Source organism: Fusarium flagelliforme (assembly GCF_020744385.1).
Source record: "Fusarium flagelliforme strain FIESC 12 MPI-CAGE-AA-0113 chromosome Unknown B0J16scaffold_6, whole genome shotgun sequence".
NCBI classification, from domain to species: Eukaryota; Fungi; Ascomycota; class Sordariomycetes; order Hypocreales; family Nectriaceae; genus Fusarium; species Fusarium flagelliforme.
The window spans coordinates 2,193,160-2,213,329 of record NW_025763508.1 but is presented as its reverse complement, the minus strand read 5'-3'; the positions used below and the strand labels follow the sequence as shown (position 1 = coordinate 2,213,329).

Below are 20,170 nucleotides of genomic sequence, written 5' to 3'. Positions count from 1 at the left end.
TCTCGTCTGATAGTAACAAAAAAAAAGGAAATGCTGTTGCCTGGGAGGGTGGAGAACCTCAAGTCAAGCCACCAGAAGCCAAAGCTAGTGGGAGAGATTCCATGATCTGCTTTTGAGAACTCATGATGAACAAGTCGAGGGGTGTATTTACGAAATAACTTGGCAGAACAACAATCGAGTGCTTCTGTCTGATGATCAATATATGGATTTTCTTCTGATGATGATGCAGTAGAGCTGCACTTGTAAGCTGGATAGGAAAATAATCTGCTAATCTCATGCCCCCGAATATCGGAATTCATCTTCCCCATCTTGACCTGTTGATGTTACTCAACTCAACAAATATCTCTTTCCTCATTCCTTAAACGACTGCCTAGCCATTGGTACCAAACTCAATTCAATTCAACTCTCTTCTAGCAGATAGACTATCGACTTCCCTTACAGCTCACCTTGATCGACATCTCTTCCCCACATCATCCCTCGTCTCGTCTCATCTCAAGCATCGAATCCAAACTCAACCACACACACCGCTGCCTACCTGGGTATTCACTGCATTCAATGATATGATGTGGCGTTATCTTCATCATCCCCTGCCTCTCGGCCGACAGCGGAGTCCCCTCAAGACTGCAACACAACACGAGAAACAAAGAAAAGTTTTAGTGTCCGATGACCTCTTCTCAATTCATCCCGAGGGGGGTCGGTTTATTGGAACAGAGCAGCCAACGTTGCAGCACAGCAGACAACCTTGCTCGGGATGCTGAAACTGTCCCAGACATCCGGGATTCCAGATCCGGCTCATCCGCGATGCCTGTCTCCTACATGTACAGTACAGTACATGCATACATGTGCATGGTATCCAATTGGCCAATCCCGAGCTGGATCAGCGTTCACCAAGATCTTGTGACTTGCTTGACCTCTTCTTCTGGTGCGGTGAATCATGAATGCCACTACATACATACAGTAAACTACAATCATGATACTGTATCCCACTGTAATGTGGTATGCCTCTCTCAATGCTATTATTATCTTACAGTACATACAACCCATGAGCTGATACCCATCCAACTAACATGCATATGCAGTGATAGATATCACATGAGACAGTATTCATCCTAGGTGTACGGAAACCTCTATGCCAAGCCCGAGCAGTACGCTCAGGAACCTTTTCTACAACCACCTTCAGCCCTCACTCAAGGTCTATCTATTATTTGCAGCACACCGCTCTCATCCAATTCCATCTGATTCCCTCACCGGCTGCTTTCCCTGGTCCAAAACACAAACTCCCTTGACCATGCCTGAATCACTTTCGCCAATCCATCCCACAGCCTATCGCTAGGCGTGGGACCAAGTAAATATACATAATTCATAAATTCATCACTCATTATTGGGATACTCCTGGCCCTTCACCAGGATCACCACTGTCAGCGTTGCCGCGTACGCTTCACGAATGGCACATGCCATGCTGTATCTCTCGTTAGCAACTGTCCCAATGTACTTCTGCCGCATAGTAAACTCACCATGTTCTTTCAACATCGGCCACCACGGCGCTGAGACCCCAGTGTGAGCACCAGGCTCGTGCCAAGATTTCGTTATCGCGTACACCGAACGCTTCCACCACGAGGACCTTCTCGTCGTCGTTTTCATCATCTTCCTCCTCAGGACCACCGGGCTGAAGGAATCCATTCAGAGGAGCGTGATGGTGGTTGAAGCTCTGACTGAACATGTCCTTGTATGGGCCTTGCATCATGCCTGGTCCGGGGCTTGATCGCACACTATGCAATTGCGGACCTCCATACAGATTTCCCCAGTCTCGCACTCCGGTGATATAATCAACACGAATTGATTTATAGACATAGTCGAAGAAGAGTGGATGTGGTCCTTCGGAACATGGCCACGCCGCCACGAATGAGACGTCGTACATGAGCTTGAGTGGCCATGATACTCCATTAATAGCGAATTGTACTGTTGCGTCAAACAGTTTCGAAACCTTTGTGGACGGAGGTGAATCTTCGGGTCGCTCCGCTGGCTTCAGACTCAACAACTCTACCCGTACTGTATCAGCAGCATCTTCGGGGCCGCTGCTCGGAGTAACTGGTTGATAATCGTCTACTGGATAAGTCTCAGCAGCAGGGCCAAGCGGATCAGAACGTTCTGCCATTGACTCAACATCCTCAGGGGTCATTCGTTGCTTTGGTTTTCGACTTCGGATCCGTGCGATCTGAGTTGGCTCAAGATCCGTTGTTGGCCGTGCTGGGCCGATCCAACCTCCAACAGCATGACATGTAGGTGCTAGGACCTTGCCTACAATCGAACTGGCTGACCAATACGTGTAGCTGTTTTTGTATTGAAAACCGCAGTGAGGATGCATATGTGAGAGAAGTGCAAGGTTATCAGTTGCACTGTCAGGGTCGAGGTCAAGAAGAGTATTCATTATCAGAAACGGGAACGATTGCTACACCCAGTCAGTCACAACATTCATCTCTATGTAATAGGATAGTCAAACTTACACCAGGCAACACAAGGCCGCTGAAGAAGGCAAAGGCATCAGAGCTGACCTCATCCAAGGCCAATTCCGAATCCTTCTGCTTCATATTATCGAGGGTCTCGGTTAGGTTGGGCCACCTCATCATTTGAGCAAAGCGCCTCAACATTCTGATTTGGCGCTTCTTCAATTTATACCGTAAAAGAACTAAACTAGTTGTTAGAATGACCGCATTGAACACAGAGCCAGAATGATACTCACTTTCTTCAGGCGTCTTGCCAACGTCGTCAACACGTACGAAATCCTGCCAGCGTCTGGCTAGAGCCAAATTCCACTGGATGGATGGTGGTATTTGTGAAGTCAACTTCTCCTTGGCCCAATCGCTATGCTGATATGATTGAATGCGCAACTCAAGCTCAAGACTGAGAAGAAGCTGATGGAAGAATTTATGGAACTGCTCCTGGTTCTCTGGACCCCTTTCAAAGATGAACCGGGTAGCAACTTGATTTCGCGGATTGCTAAAATCAATCCAGTCCGGTCGAGAAAGAACAAGAATTAGATCGGTGATCTGCTTGTCGAGAGTTCGATGAGGATTGAGGAACTTATCCGGGTCCCTCAGAATGCGCTTATATAGAATACGATAAAGTAAGGACTCGTCATCATCCTCAATGCCATGCCGTAGTTCCTGCAGGCGTTCGAAAATGCTCTCCAGACTCATCACCCGGGGCAGAACACCAGCGTCGCGGAGGGCTATGGGGGGTGGAAGAACGCTGGACATGGAGGCCCACTCATTGAGCGTGATGGTTCCTGGTAAATGGCCAAAGTGAACAGCATAGCTGGGCTGTTCGAGCGTCTCCCATGATTTTTCTGCATAACCGTGCCCCAGTAGGCGCAAAGTCATGAGCTGGGTCATAGAATCGTGCAGATTCGCAGCATCGGTGTGGTCAGAGGCCTTGCCATCAGCTCGGTTACCGCTCGACGTCGTATGAAGTGAGTAGAACTCATCGGGCTGATGCGCAACAGGCCGTCTGTGACCTTTGTGTGAAGGAGCACCGCGAGCAACAATCTCAAGTGCATGCTGCTGAGGTAATTCATCGTCGATAGAGATGCCATAAGGGGGCCATGTTACTGTTGGGGGTTCTCGAGGGCGAACTGGCCGGCCGTTGGTTATGCGAGCCTTATTCAAAAAACCTGAGGATTTGGACCTTATTGGGGAAGACCGGGGCTCGGGCTCGGGTTCGGGTTGCCCTCTTTTCTGCCTGCGGCGCATATTGGAAGACTCGTCTTCGGCGGTCATGGGGCGGTTATTATCGTATGTAAGATCGGGAGCCGAACCAATACTTTGGCGGTAGGGCGATTGGCCTGCGTCACCATTACTGGCACGGCGAGGACGGTGATACTCTCTAGGTTCGAGGTCCTTGGGCTAAAGTGGGCAAGGTAAGAGTTAGTAAGATGCCAAATATGTGAATGAGCGAAATCGGAGCTGTATCTGCAGCTATAGCTATAGCTCCATACGCGACGCAGCTAGACAGAGCTCAAGCTTTGTTGAACGGAGACGATTTCGTTGAGCTAACAGGACAGGCCGAGCTCCGAGAAGATGCAGACGCCACTGCAGTTGCTCTGTACGCACCGGAGGTTTGGATGAATGTCTCCTAGAACTAGCTCTTCGGAGCATGCTCCAGATACCCTTCTTTTCGCCCTGATCCGTCATGATGTCATCAGGCGCAGCGCGAGTCTAACGCGACGATCGATATTGACGGCAATAGTTGAATTGTCAGAAAAGACGCAGAAGCTAGAATGAGGGTCCTAAGGGAAGTTGAATCGCTTGGTGTCGCAAAGTCGTGTTCGCGACGGCCGGCTGGCGCGCGGACCGGGCTAGACTTTAAAGATAACAGGGACAGTCCAGCCTGACTGACTGACGATGGAGAAAATCGGCAAATGAGAATAAAGAATATGGACAAGGTTTATTGTTAGCAATCGAGTTGGACGTTGCACATGATTGAAGATGATTCCCCCACTCTTGGAACGCGAAACAAAGAGAGAAAAGGACGCAAGTAAGAGAAGAAAGAAGAAGGTCTTTGTGGAAAATGGGAAAATAGTTAGAACGCCCTCGTTTGAGGCAATGCGTTTGCGCAACAGGGGGACCCGACCCCACGCCCAAGTATTTCCCTTTATTTTTAGTGGCGCGACGAGAGCTGGACGGTAGATTTGCGAAGCTTGATACGTGGAGTACTGAGGAGGTTGGTCGAGACAAGCAGGGATGATATCAAGTATCAAGCTGTACAAGTAATACAAAGTCGATGGCTAGTAAAAGTCAATTGTTTGAGGGGAAGTTGGACAACAAAGTCGCTGTAGAAACTATCTATTGAAATTGACTTTAACGGAAGGTGTTTAATCAGATGCACAGCCGAGGGACGCGAAGACACACCACTACCTAGACAAGACAAGACAAGACATGCATGCAGTAAGCAAGGCACATTGCATTACATATATCACTTTATTCGTGCATATCTTCAACTAGTTCTTTTCGTAGACATTAACATAATGAAGAACAACGGCACGGGTATTCAAACTATTTAATAGCCAATCCTCTCTTGAACTAATTATGCAAAACACCAAAGGGTATGCATCATCTAACGCCCGTACTATACACTACACACCTCTTTTATTCAATCCTTCCTTCCAAATCACTTGAGTTCTTCCGACAGAAGCTCTCCCGCACCATGCTTACCATCATTGAATCGTCCATAAGCCTCTCGCCACTGCCAAACACCATTAGTTCAAGTTTGCCAAAACAGGACCAGAAAAACTTACCGCGAAGAAAAAGTTGAGAATAAGGACAACCATCAATGAGGCGCTAATAATTATAGGTCCGATCATGTTGTCGAAATCCTTGCCGCTTCGTTCCACAATCATGGTTCGTCGGATTCTCAGCATAGCATAGCCCCAACCGCCAGCGAATATAGCAATGAGAACAAACAGGAGCCCGATAATAGAAGCAATTGTGTTTTCTCCGGCAGCAGTGTACAGACCAACAGCCAGACCACCCTGAAGGATACAAATATGCTGCCACTTAAGGAACGTTCGCTCGTTGGCAAGCCAAACCTTGGGTTCGACCTTGAGCTCACCCATGTTCTTGATCCATTCGGTAGGCGCTACCACGCCTTCTGGGAGTGGCTGTTGAGAGGCTCGCTTAGCCCGGGAGTACTTGGATAACGAGAAGCCAGGGATGACAGAAGAGAGAGTGCCGTACGACCTTTCCTGCTCTTCCTGACGTTGGCCGCTACCCTCTCCAGTCTCTTCTCCGTTCGCAGGCCCGGATGCCTGCCTGTTAAGTGTTTGGGCGATCGAGTCCCTAGACATGCGGTCTGCCAGATACGACTTACTCACTGGCGAGCTCTGTGTAGGCTTGTAGGATCCTGACTTTGCTCCGGCTCCAATGAGACTGCCCACAGCCATGACGTCCTCATGTCGCTGGGCACGTCGCTGCTCCTCTTCCTCAAAAGTCTTCTGAGGGTCTTTTCGGATATCAGATTCAAGATCGCTGAGCCAGAAGGGCAAGCTGTTAACGTAGTCCTCGAAGAGAACCGCAATACCATGCACAAACTTGGAGAAGCGTGGTGTAGGGTGGACCAAGTGAGATGCCATCAAGTCCTCAATCCATGTAGGTCGCTTTCGCACGCCGTCCTCCTTCAACTTGATCTCAAGAAGGGCATATGGGAAACGGTTGACCTCACTCTGGTTGATGTTCTTGAAAGGATAGGTCATCGCGCTCTCGTCAATATCCAGGCGGTGCCACTCGTTCGGGTCACGGCAAGGGCGACTGCGATCAAGCGTATCTTCCCGGATGAATGCCACGTTGGTATCAATAGCAATACGAATTCGGTCATCAGCAGGCTTCTGGAAGGCCGTTCGGACGTAGTTGGCCCTGAGGACTGGGCTAAGGTTCTTCTCCTTGAGGTACTTCTGGATGGTGCTAACCGTCTGTTCGTACTCCTGGATCTTTTCGGGAGTAAAATTCTGTCGCTTCAGCTTTTGGACAGCCTTTTCAGTTTTGTATTCGCCATCAACAAACGACTTGACATATTTGTCTTTGATAGAGAACTTCAGGTCCTGACTGCCCTTATCGTCGACGGTCTTCTCCTCGACAAAAATCTCGGGTCGGGTGGCCAGCTGTCCGTACCAGCGAAGGCGCAACGAGGTTGCTTCAGACTTGCGGTCAACCTTTTCGCCGTAAAGCTCAAACTTCTTATTATCAAAGTAGAGAGAAGTGATGGAAGGCGAATCACTGCCATCAAGCTCCTTGGCAGATTGTTCGCTGTAGACGAGGGCCGGTAAATGTCGAAGAATAACTGTCTTGACCTCGAGTAAGTTGTCGGGGTGAACCCAGACTATAGTTGAGTTAGTAATTGGACCACCGAGACTGCGTATTATGTGACCTGAGTTTACTTACACTTGTGAGCTGTATAGCGCTCGCCGTTATGCGTCTCGCCTTGAGACTCCAGGTCCAGGGGTGGGAGCTGCTCTCCGTTCTCCTCCAATTGTTGCCGGATAGCAAAGTACATAATAGAAAGCTTGTTGAGCAGGGGAGAGTAGCCAGTCTCGGAGTTGAAAGGTCGCTGAGACAGGCTCAACTGCATCATGGGCCGGACCTTGTAGCGGTCTCCTCGCTTGCGATCGTGCTTCTTAATGATCTTGAGGAAGCCAGTGTAGTTGATTTGGCTGTACTTCTTGAGCTCACGGACCTCGTTAGTGATCTCGTCGAGTTCAGACTCGAGAGCGCGCAGGCGAGTAGCCGAGATGTCGCCTTTGGAAGGGCCGCCATCCTCCTCTGATGACTCGACGGGGGCCAATTCCTTGAGCTTATCAAAAGCAGACTCGACCCGCTCCTTGAGAGTATTAAAGCGCTGCTCTTGGAACTGAGCGACCTTTTCGAGTTGGTTGTTAAAGATCTCCTCGCAGAAACGAGTCTCGTCTTCCTCGGTCCATGGCTGGTTATCATCATCGGCCACATCCTCCCTCAGCAAGCTCTTAAGCTTTGCGTACTCGATGTACTTGTCCTTCCATGGCGGGTAGACAGACTCGCGAAGGGTTCGACCGAAGCGCATTGTGGGTGGAGAGTAATTGAAGGTTCGGGGCCAACTATTTCGAGGTAGGCGACCAGCCGAAGGCTGTGTAGTGTAAAAGAAACAGCCGATAGAACCGATCTGAAACAATCAAGCGCGATACGATGCGATGTGTGTTATCTATCGTATGACACAATAATGATGGAGTTTAGTCGGGAGGGAATTGGGCGGACAAGCCTGGAGACGCGGAACAGAGTCGAGGCGGGCCCGAGGGAGAGTGGATGAGGATCGATGATGGACTCGACGAGATGCGAGACACAACACGATGTGGAACAACGGATGACAATCGCCGTTGGCTGTAGTACAGAGTACAATGAATATAGTAACGTATAGTAGTTGGAGATAAACTGAGTTACATAGAGTTTCAAGAAGTTGAACGGGAAAAAGGCTGGGCTACCTTATGCATAGAACCTTGTACTACGAATACTGCATCGACTGGGCTGGACCTGCCCGGACCTGACCTGACGCGAAGACCCCACTAACGTCAAGCAAGGCAAGGAAGGTACCTGGCACCTCCCGGTCCAACTAACCCAAACAAAGGTCGTCAACCCACTGCGGTAGGTACCTTGTACGAACTGAGGTTCTCCAGCGGCTCTTCGGTGTCCAAAACAGCTGTTGAAACCAACCTTCAGTGGAAAAAAAGAGTCCACAACAGCACCGGGTCCCGCTGGAATCCGTTGCGCCTCGGGTTTCCATCGTCTTTTTTCTACCTCCAATTGCCCTATCAACGTCCGTGACTTACACACGTGTTGCTAGGGATAGATGCAGCTAAAATCTAGGTGCATGTCATTCCCGTTATTGTAGTTCTAATCCCTGTTGTTGCGTGCATTCATGTGTCTCGATCAACACACGTGAAGCAAGAGATATCAAATTTCTTCAGCTCTACTGTGCAAATGTGTAACTATCTCTGTTAGTCACAGTTGCCGACTTGTTTGATGCGAAACTCTTTGGAGACCGATCGTGTCAAGTTTTGCTATGACCTGTCACTTTCTTCAGACTGAGACTTGGCTTTTGGTGAAGGTTTTCAGCTAAACCAGAAACGAATATAGATCATCCCCCAAGCAACTTCATGGGCACGTGAGTGAACGTCGTTGCTCAAAGCTCTCGCCTCAATATATCAACAAGTCATGGAATGCTTGCTATCGAAAAGTTACGCTCTGACTTTCTTTATGTTGACTTGTTAGAAGCCTACGCAACTCATAACAGTTCTCTCCAGTTGGCCTGTGACCTTGTATAACAATTGCAACACAGTTACTAAAGCAGCCTCAAGGCATCAAAAAGAATTGCATGGCGATGGTAAGACTTAAGGTTAATAGAGCCTGACAATCTACAATACAATGGACATACTATTGAAGACCTATTTTTAACACCACAAGTTGAGATAGAGATGAAGCCTTTCAATCCCGTATAAGAAAAAGATTGCAACACCAAAAAAAAACATACAACAGCGGGGATTCGCTGGTCGTCACCGACCCAACTACTAATCCGCCCCTTACCAGCTTGACTATGGGAGAGCGGACGGGATCCCGTATTTTCTGATAGGTATGGTCGTATGTGAAAGAGAGACGAACAACTTGAACTTATAACCATAACAAATTGAGACTTGAGCTGCAGAGCGTCAAATAGACAGAACGCCAACGGCTTAGACACCTTCAACACCAGATGGTAACATAAGAATTGTCTCTAAGGCTTAGGGCGCCAAGATAAAGTAGCCTAAATGCTAGTCTAAACTCGCATAAGGTGACCAAATATTCTCGTCTCTTAGGTTGTAGGCGACCAATTCTTCTGGCCCCTTAACGAACACCAACATCGAAACAAGAACTATTTAGACAAGAGACATGGGGCAAGGTTGGAAAATCTATCAAATCAATTGACTAGACAAGTGAACGAGGTGCTACTCTATCAATTGTATCTAAGACGAAAGGGTTTCTGGACATCTACAGATATAAAGCTGTTAGGACAGGCTATCAGGGGAAAACGACGATAATGCATGTAGTTACTTCGCCCACATTCCACTTGATCTTTCAACTTCTTTCACTCTGCCTTGATTCGCCGGTCAATCCAGGAACTCAAGTTTGATCATGGGTATTAGCTTCAATATTATGCCTTGCAACGCCACGTCTATCAAAGAACCCCTAGCAAGAATGACTGCTCACAAAAACACAACTCTGGTTGAAACAATGCAAAGAAACATGGCTAACAAAGAGAATCAACAGAACTTGAAAGGACTGAGATGACCGCTACGTAGAACAGTGAAAAAGACTTTGGTCATTGAGCGAACGGGCATAGTTGACCCCTTTCCCAATGTCTCTCATATCAGCATGAAGCTTCAAAAGAGTCCATGGAAGAAGTCTGCACTTATGTTTCAATCTAGACAGGCTTTTATTCCATTTCCCAATGCAGTTCCTGGCCTTAGTGTTGATCAGTGAAGGAATAAACCCGCCACGGCATCTTCAAGTATGAAATCACTTGATTGTAGTATCAGAACGGTCCGTCGAAATCGTCGAGAAGTCTTTGAAGCAGACTGAATCTAATAACTAACATCTAACATCTAACAGGGCCTATGGCTCTTGACTTTGTCCTGAAGGTAAGATTCGCCAGATAGTCGCTACTAATTCCACCTCTTCTTTGATCCGTGTTTAACCCCAGTGAAGCTGGAACCATACTGAACCATGGCTGAATGAATTTTTCAACTCACCAGGTTTTTACCCTGGCCGTTCGTTGTATGATCCTTTGTACGTGGCAGTTTCTTTTCTCAAGTCATCCCTGTTTCGACAGCGTGCCTTTCACCCATGAGTTGAAAGCCCCGTTAGACGACATAGAGTCACTTACAATCAGATAGTTCTTGGTATCATATATGATAGACCTGAAGTATGATAGCTATATGTACCTAAGTCCTGCCTTTATTTTGCAACTGCGGCAACTTCGATCAGTTGTCTTATTCGTACTCGACATCACCCTTTACTACACTGAAAGTATCATCGTTCTTCATTGTCATTATTTGGCATATCAACATGCCGGTAGAAGAGAAGGTATGAGAGTTACACCCCTGGGAATAAGTCACCAGATACTAACTTGGGACAGGTCCGAAAGGGAGAAGATGGACGTTACCAATGTCCACGTTGCAACAAAAGAGTCGGTGATCTGAAGAGACATATACAAGGTGTTCATGAAGATCAGAGACCCTTCAAGTGCGACTTTCCTGGGTGCAAATCCAAACCATTCAAACAAAAGGACAACTTGCAATCACACATCAAGAGTGTCCATGAAGGCAAGAGACCCTTCAAATGCAACTTTCCGAAGTGTGAATGGGCTTTCCCACGGAAAGAAGGCTTGGAACGACATGCTAGGATTAAGCATGGACTGAACCCCCTTCTGTGCACCGACTGTGGAAAGAACTGCGCGTCACGACACGCTCTTAACCTGCACCGGAACATCAAGCATGCGAGCCCACCCGTAAACTTCCCGTGCAGGTTCTGCGGGAAAGTTCTGAAACATCCCACTGCCAGATGGGCACATGAACGCTTTCATACTCACTGCCGCTGCCCAATTCGATTCTGCAAAAAGTTCTTCAAGACTGCCGAGGAAGCTCTGGCGCATGTGAGGGGTCCAGACCATGGCCATGAAGACGATTTCACGGAAGGCGACCTCCAGAATCTCCATAACCCCGTTGATTCACAGCAGGATGCTTCAGTCTCAGTCAAGCGGAAGGGCAGCTGGACAGAGCAAAGCCTCGAAGGATGTCCAAAGCCCAAGCGTGCGAGGCTGTCGCCCAACCTGTGATTGTAACTGGAGAGATGCCTTCTCAGAAGCAGGCAAAATGTTTTTCTACAACTGGAGAGTGTCAGAGTCTTGGTAGTATGTTGGGAATGGTGGTCGAGTTTCTTTAGTTTTGTATTCTGCTTACTGGTTTTTCCTTTGCACGGTTGTTGATTTTCCTTGGTCGCGCGAAACATAGACAGGATTAGACGGGGCATGGCAAGGAGTTCATTTAAATTGATATTGAATTCTGTTGCGCAAGATCTGGTATGAGATGTCTAAGGGGTAGCAGAATGATTGTTATCTAAGGCTTGGGAGAGTCAAGAATAAATAACCTAAGATTTAGTAAAGATATGCATAGAATTCTCAAATCCTTTCGTCCCTTATGACATAGTCTACGCTCTCAATGGTCAGCTTGATAACAGCCAAGTCTCTCAAATTGGTATAAAAAGTAAACTATATCCTTAAACCACGCCTTCAACACAACCGAATGCACGATCATGGTATCATCCTGTATCCCTTTGCTCCAATCCTAAAAAGCAGAAAAACAGACTAAAACCATATAATTTATATCTAAGCCTCAACCTTAATCTGGCTGAAGATTTCCTGTGCATTACGCTTGATGATACCACCGGTAATGGGCAGGTTGGTGTACTTCTCGAGGTACAGATCAATCTCACGGGCAGCCTGGCGACCTTCATTGATACCCCTGCGATATTTGTTAGTATTTTATCTCTGAGAAAATTGTGATTAGGGATTAACTTACCAGACAATCAGAGATTGACCGCGGCGGGCGTCACCAGCAGCAAAGACGCCCTCAAGGTTGGTGCTGTACTTGCCAGGGGCAGTCTTGACGTTCTTGCGAGCATCCTTCTCGATCTCGTCACCGAGAACACGAGCCTCAGGTCCGAGGAAACCCATGGCAAGCAGGACGAGGTCAGCAGGGAAGAATTGCTGAGAGCCCTCGACCTTCTTCATGTCCCAACCACCGCTAGGAGACTTGGTCCACTCAACACGGATAGTGTTGATGCCCTTAACCTTGCCAGAGCCGTCGTCCATGAACTCCTCAGACATGATGCAGTACTCACGAGGATCCTTGCCGGTGTGTTGACGGACCTCAGTGTGACCGTAGTCAACACGGTAAATACGAGGCCACTGAGGCCAAGGGTTATCGTTGGCACGCTCAGGAGGAGGCTGAGGAAGAAGCTCGAAGTTGGTAACGGACTTGGCGCCGTGGCGGAGAGAGGTTCCGATACAATCATTACCAGTGTCACCACCACCAATGACAACGACGTGCTTATCCTTGGCAGTAATGTAAGCGTCGTCGCCAAGCTCGGAGTCGAGGAGAGACTTGGTGTTCTTGTGAAGGAACTCCATAGCGTAGTGGATACCATCGAGCTGACGACCCTTGATGGGGAGGTCACGAGCGACAGTAGCACCAGTTGCAATAACAACAACGGTGTGGCTGGCTCGAAGGTCGTTGAGAGATGGGTGACCCTCCTCACCAACGGCAACACCGGTCTTGAAGATAATACCCTCATCCGCCATGAAATCAGTACGTCGCTTGACAATACGCTTGTCGAGCTTCATGTTGGGAATACCGTACATGAGGAGACCACCCAGACGGTCAGCTCGCTCGTAGACGGTTACAAGGTGGCCGGCACGGTTGAGCTGATCAGCAGCAGCCAGACCAGCTGGACCGGATCCAATGATCGCGACAGTCTTGCCAGTGCGGACCTTGGGAGGCTTAGGAACCATCCAGCCCATCTCGAAACCTCGGTCGATGATGGCACACTCGATAGACTTGATACCAACGGGGTCTTCGTTAATTCCCAGAACACAAGCACCCTCACAAGGAGCAGGGCAGACACGTCCAGTGAACTCGGGGAAGTTGTTGGTCATCAGGAGACGGTTAAGAGCGTCTTTCCATTGGTTTTGAAATACTAACTCATTCCACTTGGGGATGATGTTAGAGATAGGGCATCCAGTCTCGGACTGGCAGAAGGGAACACCACAATCCATACACCTAGCCGATTGGTACTTGAGCTCATCCTCGTCAAGACGCGAGCTAAGCTCAGCCCAATCCTTGAGACGAGAGTTGACAGGGCGGTACTTCTCCTGACGACGCTTGTAAAGCTTGAATCCTCGAGTCTTGTCGAGAACAAGAGCACGCTTCTTCTCAGCAGCGTTATCGCCAACAGCCTCCTCGAGGTCCTGGAGCTTGGCGGCCTTTTCGGACTTCTTGTGCTGAACACCAGAAACGGCAGGAAGGTTGTACTCAGCACGCTTGGCCTCGGCAGCCTTGGCGGCTTCCTCTTCAAGAACACGCTTGTAGTCGACAGGAAGGACCTTGACAAAGCGAGGCAGGGCTCGGTTGAAGTCGACCAGGATGCGAGCGGCACGCTCAGAGCCGGTGAAATGATGATGGTCCTCAATGAGACCACGAACGAAAGCAATCTCAGCAGGGTCCTCGAGGCCGCTGGCTTCAACCATCTCGCCGTTGAGCTTGGAGTGGAAATCGCCGTGGACATCGAGGATGTAGGCAATACCACCAGACATACCGGCCGCGAAGTTACGGCCAGTAGATCCAAGAACAACAACGCGACCACCAGTCATGTACTCACAACCGTGGTCACCAACACCTTCGACGACGGCAGTGGCACCGGAGTTTCGGACGGCGAAACGCTCAGCAGCAACACCACGGAAGAAGCAAGTACCAGTAGTAGCACCGTACAAGCAAGTGTTACCAATAAGAATGTTCTCCTCAGACTTAAAGACAGCAGAGCGGGGAGGGTAGATGATCAATCGACCACCAGACAAGCCCTTGCCGACATAATCGTTGGCATCACCCTCAAGCTCGAGTGTGACACCAGGAGCGAGGAAAGCACCGAAAGACTGACCAGCGGAGCCCTTGATATTAACATGGACAGTGTCCATGGGCAGTCCAGCCTCACCATATCGCTTGGAGATGTGGTAAGAGAGGGAGGTACCCATCGCTCGGTCAGTGTTGACAATGTCACACTCGATTCTGGAGGGAAGACCCTTGTCGAGAGTCAACTCGGACTCGGAGATCAGCTTGTTGTCAAGTCGGACGTGAAGCTTGTGGTCCTGCTTTCGGACGTTGAAAGTGGCAACGCCAGGTCGGAGCTTGTGAGCAGGGGTCAGGAGAAGAGACAGGTCGATGTTGGCTGTCTTGTTGGTTCGAAGGTCATCGCGCATCTTGAGAACTTCGACATGTCCAACCATCTCGTTGATGGTACGGAAACCAAGCTGGGCCATAATGGCTCGAAGCTCGTTGGCAACATAGTAGAAGAAGTTGATGACATGCTCAGGAGTACCAGTGAACTTCTTTCGGAGCTCAGGGTCCTGCGTAGCGATACCAACAGGGCAGGTGTTCAAATGGCACTTGCGCATAAAGACACAACCCATGGCAATAAGAGGAGCAGTGGCAAAGCCCCATTCCTCAGCACCAAGCAGACAAGCAAGGGCAACATCACGACCAGTCTTGAGCTGTCCATCAGTCTGGACAACGACACGACCACGAAGATCGTTAAGGACCAGAGTCTGGTGAGTCTCAGCCAGACCCAGCTCCCAAGGAAGACCAGCGTACTTGATACCGGTCCATCGAGAAGCACCAGTACCACCATCGTGACCAGAGATCAGGATGTGATCGGCCTTGGCCTTGGCGACACCAGAGGCGACAATACCGACACCAACCTCAGAGACAAGCTTGACAGAGACTCGAGATCGAGGGCTGGAGCACTTCAGATCGTAGATCAGCTGCTTAAGATCCTCAATGGAGTAAATATCGTGGTGAGGAGGAGGCGAGATAAGACCAACACCAGGGGTAGAGTGACGGGTGCGAGCAATAGACTTGGACACCTTGTGGCCAGGAAGCTCACCACCCTCACCGGGCTTGGCACCCTGGGCCATCTTGATCTGAAGCTCATCGGAGTCGGCAAGGTAGGCAGAAGTGACACCGAAACGACCAGAAGCAACCTGCTTGATGGCAGAACGCATGGTATCGCCGTTGGGCATGCGCTGAGATCGCTCAGGGTCCTCACCACCCTCGCCAGTGTTGGACTTTCCACCAAGTCGGTTCATGGCAACAGCAAGGGTAGAGTGAGACTCCATGGAGATGGAACCGTAAGACATGGCACCGGTACAGAATCGGCGGACGATGTCAGTCCAAGGCTCAACCTGGTCAATGGGGACAGGAGTGCAGTCCTCAAACTTGAAGTCAAGGAGACCACGAAGAGTACAGTTCTTGATCTGCTCATACTCTGATCGTGAGTAGGCCTCGTAAGACTTGTCGTTCTTGGTGCGGACGGCGTCCTGGATATTGGCAATCGAGGTAGGATCGTTGACGTGAGGCTCACCACCGTCTCGCCAGTGGTACTCGCCAGACTCGGGGAGGCCAGGAGGTGCGACACTTTCTCTGGAGGGGTAACCGCGCTCGTGGAATCGGAAAGCTTCCTCAGCGATGAGCTCGAAGGTCATACCCTGGATACGAGAAGCAGTACCCCTGAAACATCGTTCGACGACGGTCTCATCGAGACCAAGAATCTCAAAGATCTGGGCACCCTTGTAAGAGGCAAGAGTGGAGATACCCATCTTACTCATTACCTTGAGAATACCACCATCGCAAGAGTGCTTGTAGTTACGGATCAGAGTCTCGTCAGTGGCCTTCTTCTTGATAAGACCCTCGCGGTTCAACTTGAGAATGCACTCCATGGCAAGGTAGGGGTTGATGGCGTCAGCACCGTAACCAAGGAGAACACACATATGGTGGACCTCACGAGCCTCAGCAGTCTCGACAACGAGAGCAGCCATAGATCGCCACTTGTTGCTGACAAGGTGATGGTGGACCATAGCAGAAGCGAGAACAGCAGAGACGGGCACGCGGTCAGCGGAAGTGTTGCGGTCAGACAGCACAATGACACGGTCCCGGGCCTCAATGGCGGCAGAAGCCTCGTTGCAAATCTCATCGAGATGTCTGATGTAGCCCTGGACTCCCTGCTTCTTGGGGAAGGTCAAATCAATAGTCTTGACGGTCCACTCAGAGTACTTCTGGGACATGTTTTTGACAGCGTTGAACTCCTCAATAGAGAGGATAGGGCTAGGAAGCAGAAGACGACCGCACTGGGATGCGTCCATCTCGAGCAGGTTACCCTGAGGACCAACGTAACACTCGAGAGACATGACAATAGACTCTCGGATGGGGTCGATAGGCGGGTTAGTGACCTGGGCGAACAGCTGTCGGAAGTAGTCGTAAAGAAGACGAGGAGCCGTGGTCAAGCATGCCAATGGGGCATCGTTACCCATGGAACCCAAAGCCTCCTTCTCATCAGCAGCCATGGGCGCAAGCAGCAAGCTGACCTGCTCGTGAGTGTAACCATAAGAGTGCAGTAGAGGATCAGACTGGATAGTCTTGTCGTCAAGTTTGGGGGCAAGATCCAGAGCCTGCTCCATGATCTCGACAACCTTGGGCAGGGTGATCAACTCGCTGTCGAGCCAAGCTCGGAAATCGAATCGGCTTGAAACAGCCTCCTTCAATTCCTTGTCATCAATGATGCGACCAGCCTGTGTATCGACCAACAGCATGCGACCGGGCTGGAGACGACCCTTCTGGATGACAGTCTCGGGCTCGACAGGAATGGTTCCAACCTCGGAAGCACAGATGATACGGTCATCATCCATAACGTAGAAACGGCAAGGTCGGAGACCGTTTCGGTCGAGGTTGGCACCACAGTATCGTCCATCGGCGAATGTGAACAGAGCAGGGCCATCCCAAGGCTCCATCTGGCAAGCAGCCCACTCGTAGAATGCAGCCTTCTTGGGGTCCATGTGCTGGTTACCCTGCCAAGCCTCAGGAACCATGAGCATAACAGCCTCGGGAAGAGAGAGAACACCGTTGATAGTCAGGAGCTCAAGGACGTTGTCGAAAGCAGCTGAATCGGAGCCACCATCCTCAACAACGGGGTACATCTGCTCAAGCTCCTCCTTGAAGACATCAGACTGCATGACACCCTCACGAGCACGCATCCAGTTCTTGTTACCTCGGAGAGTGTTGATTTCACCGTTGTGAGCAGCCCATCGCAGGGGCTGAGCACGATCCCAGGATGGGAAGGTGTTTGTAGAGAAACGAGAGTGCACCAGAGCAAAGTGCGCCTCGTAGTCGGCGTTGACGAGATCGTGGTAGTAGGAGTAAACCTGAACAGGAGCAAGCTGACCCTTGTAGACAATGTTCTTGTTTGAAAGGGAGCAGAGGTAGAACCAGTTGTGTAGACCAATGCTCTGAGTAGCACGCTTTCGCAGAATGTACAGCTGTCGCTCGAACAGACGCTCATCGAACTTCTCAGGGTCGGTCATCTCGGGAGCATTGCCGGTACCATAGGCAGAGGCAAGGACGACAAAAGGCTGAGCAATGATGGGCTCACGCGATTTGGCGGCAGGTCCAAGAAGTGTCGAGTCGACGGGAGGCCTTCGCCATCCCAGGACTCGGAGGCCCAGCGACTCGGCAACATCTTCCAGCTGCCTCTTGGACTCCTGAAGAGTCTCCTCGTCGGGCTTAAAAAACAGGTTTCCCACGGCGTACTGGCCCAGGGGAGGCAGCTTAATGTCCTCCTCCTTCTCAAAGTTCTTGATGAAGAACCGGTGGGGGATGGATGTCATGACACCAGCACCATCACCATCTCGTGCATCAGAGCCCACGGCACCACGGTGGGTCATGTTACAGAGGAGGTTACGGGCATCACTAACAATCTTGTGGCTAGGCTTACCCTTGATGTGGCTGCGAGCATAGCATGTTAGTTAACCGTTGTAGAAGTCAATTGACCAGAGATCAAACTTACCAAGCAAAACCGACACCACAAGCATCCTTCTCATAAGAAGGGTCATAGAGACCCTGCTTCACCGGCAAGGCACCAGCCCACGAGTCATTGTTCTCAGTCTGATACTCATAAGGTATGTATGGTTGTTGCTCGGCTTCGGTTTGGATCTGTCGGTCGTCGAAGTCCTCGTTTAGGCCCATGCTAGGCAAGGATTCGATCGAACTGGGGTGGGGTTGTGGGGGAGTTCGGTGGGTGGGGGATGTAGGATGGATCGCGGGGCGCGTTGGCTTGGTAAAAAGCAGCGGAGATCTGTGATTTAGTGTCATGTTAGCACGGGTAAATGGAAGAACATATGATGTATATGCAATGCGCTGAGTATAATAGGCTGAAGATTGTAGTTTTTGGCGATCTTGGAAAGGGTTCCGAAGGGTGGCCGAGTATGTCCGAGGCTGCTAAGAGGTGGTATTGAGGGGGTCGACCAAAAAATGATTGTGGCTCCGGCATCGGGCAAAGATAAGGAAATCAATCTGACGATAAACTCAAAGTCATGACAGATGATGCCCCGCCAATATTGCGCCCGCAGCTGCCACTACGGCTGTACATTGATTTCTCTTTTTTCTCGCAATTGGCTTTGACATAACATTTTTGAGTAGATCATAGGCGTCATGGCGGATTTGCTGCAGTATCCAGCTCACAGCACCCACTTCCAAGACGACGCAGAGAGGCAGGTCGAAGCAGGCTCTCAACCAAGCTTCTGAGCTGTCTTATTCGGGCCAGCACCCAACCCAACCCATCGACCCACCAGATATTCTCGGTGGTCTACCGGGCGGGTCCCTTGACCTTGTCCTAGTCCTCGGCTGCATGGAGTGGGATGTTTTAGAGCACCGGAGCCAATAATGGACTGCGCAATGCTAACCAGCCATGGATGCAGCCATGCGGCTAAGACAAGGGGGGCCGAAGAGGCACCTGGGGATGGACGTCACTGCAGCGATGCCACCAACTGTCGCACATGCAACGCAATGCAATCTCACAGCCAGAGCACCGCGACCGGACAAGTTTCTGTGCTTTGCTGTACCGTCAAGTAGAGCTAATGCACCAGAAACGTTGCTGGCCGTGTTCGAGTTGTTTGTGAGACATGTGAATCTCGGTGTGTCGCCAGTTCAAGTCGTGTCATCTGCGGTGAGAAGCAGCGATGACCCGAATGTCATCCCTCGGGCCTTTCCAAGTGTCGAGAAGCTGTGGCCATTGTCGTATATGTCGTAGAAATCGTGGCCGAGGAATACAGGTATACAATTGTTGTTTGCGAACAGAAATACTCAATACAACTTACCAAGTGGTGGTCCTCTTCACCAAGAGGATGGTTATTCGTTAAAGCGAAAGGGTATCAAAAGGCGACTGGCTTGCAGTGGCTAATAGGATGGATGGCACGTTAGATTCTAAGGAGAGGCGAACGCGAGAGGACAGAGCAGTGGCAGTAGGAGGAAGAGATCAAGAGGGAAGAAAGTTTTGAGGGGAGGAGGGTAACGGCTCTGCTTTTATGAATGAGAGGGAGGGGAGGAGGATATGGGGACGGGAGAAAGGGAATTGATGTCCGGAGTTGTCTAAGGGTACAACACAGTACAGCACAGCCAGTCCGTATCGGAAGCTCTCGAGTCGCTTCTCTTTACTTGACTTGGTTGAGAGTCAATCCACTGGGTCCAGCTCCAGCTCCGGAGCAAGCAGCTTGCTTCGAGCCAAGCCCCACGAAAGAAGATGAGCAACCGAACAAAAAAAAAATCCAATGGAGCGGCTACGGCGTGCGTGGAGGGGAGAGGGAGGGGGAGGGTTGAAGCAGGGGGGAGGCGTGTAGATGAGGGGAAGCTAGTAGTGGGAGGGGCGTATATCTGGAGTAGGTAGGGCTTTGCGGTTTGTTACTGTAGATTGTAGAGCAGAGAAGCAAAGTAGAGCAAAGCAATAGAAGCGAAATATGAATA

General features: G+C 50.0%; 4 protein-coding genes across 4 annotated transcripts; 1 reads left to right on the top strand and 3 right to left on the bottom strand.

Annotated features, from left to right (window-relative positions):
- Nucleotides 1-1,242: 1,242 nt before the first annotated feature.
- Nucleotides 1,243-4,471, bottom strand: B0J16DRAFT_175833 (uncharacterized protein). Its single transcript, XM_046122501.1, has 5 exons — nt 4,110-4,471; nt 2,741-3,902; nt 2,505-2,686; nt 1,515-2,449; nt 1,243-1,459 (listed from the first exon to the last, which is right to left on the bottom strand). The coding sequence occupies exons 1-5, from the start codon at nt 4,188-4,190 to the stop codon at nt 1,372-1,374; spliced, it is 2,448 nt and encodes an 815-aa protein (XP_045980291.1). The 5' UTR covers nt 4,191-4,471; the 3' UTR covers nt 1,243-1,371.
- A 501-nt stretch (nt 4,472-4,972) lies between these two features.
- On the bottom strand, nt 4,973-7,983 carry B0J16DRAFT_347537 (VTC domain-containing protein). Its single transcript, XM_046128580.1, has 3 exons — nt 6,933-7,983; nt 5,294-6,870; nt 4,973-5,241 (listed from the first exon to the last, which is right to left on the bottom strand). The coding sequence occupies exons 1-3, from the start codon at nt 7,585-7,587 to the stop codon at nt 5,167-5,169; spliced, it is 2,307 nt and encodes a 768-aa protein (XP_045980290.1). The 5' UTR covers nt 7,588-7,983; the 3' UTR covers nt 4,973-5,166.
- A 2,656-nt stretch (nt 7,984-10,639) lies between these two features.
- On the top strand, nt 10,640-11,275 carry B0J16DRAFT_291173 (uncharacterized protein; the record flags this gene model as incomplete). The annotated part of the gene is made up of 1 exon (XM_046124275.1): nt 10,640-11,275. A coding segment is annotated over one exon (635 nt), but the record flags the coding sequence as incomplete, so codon positions are not given.
- Nucleotides 11,276-11,937: 662 nt separating this feature from the next.
- Nucleotides 11,938-18,397, bottom strand: B0J16DRAFT_387539 (uncharacterized protein; the record flags this gene model as incomplete). The annotated part of the gene is made up of 3 exons (XM_046131687.1): nt 11,938-12,073; nt 12,131-18,157; nt 18,219-18,397. The coding sequence occupies 3 exons, from the start codon at nt 18,395-18,397 to the stop codon at nt 11,938-11,940; spliced, it is 6,342 nt and encodes a 2,113-aa protein (XP_045980288.1).
- Nucleotides 18,398-20,170: the final 1,773 nt, after the last annotated feature.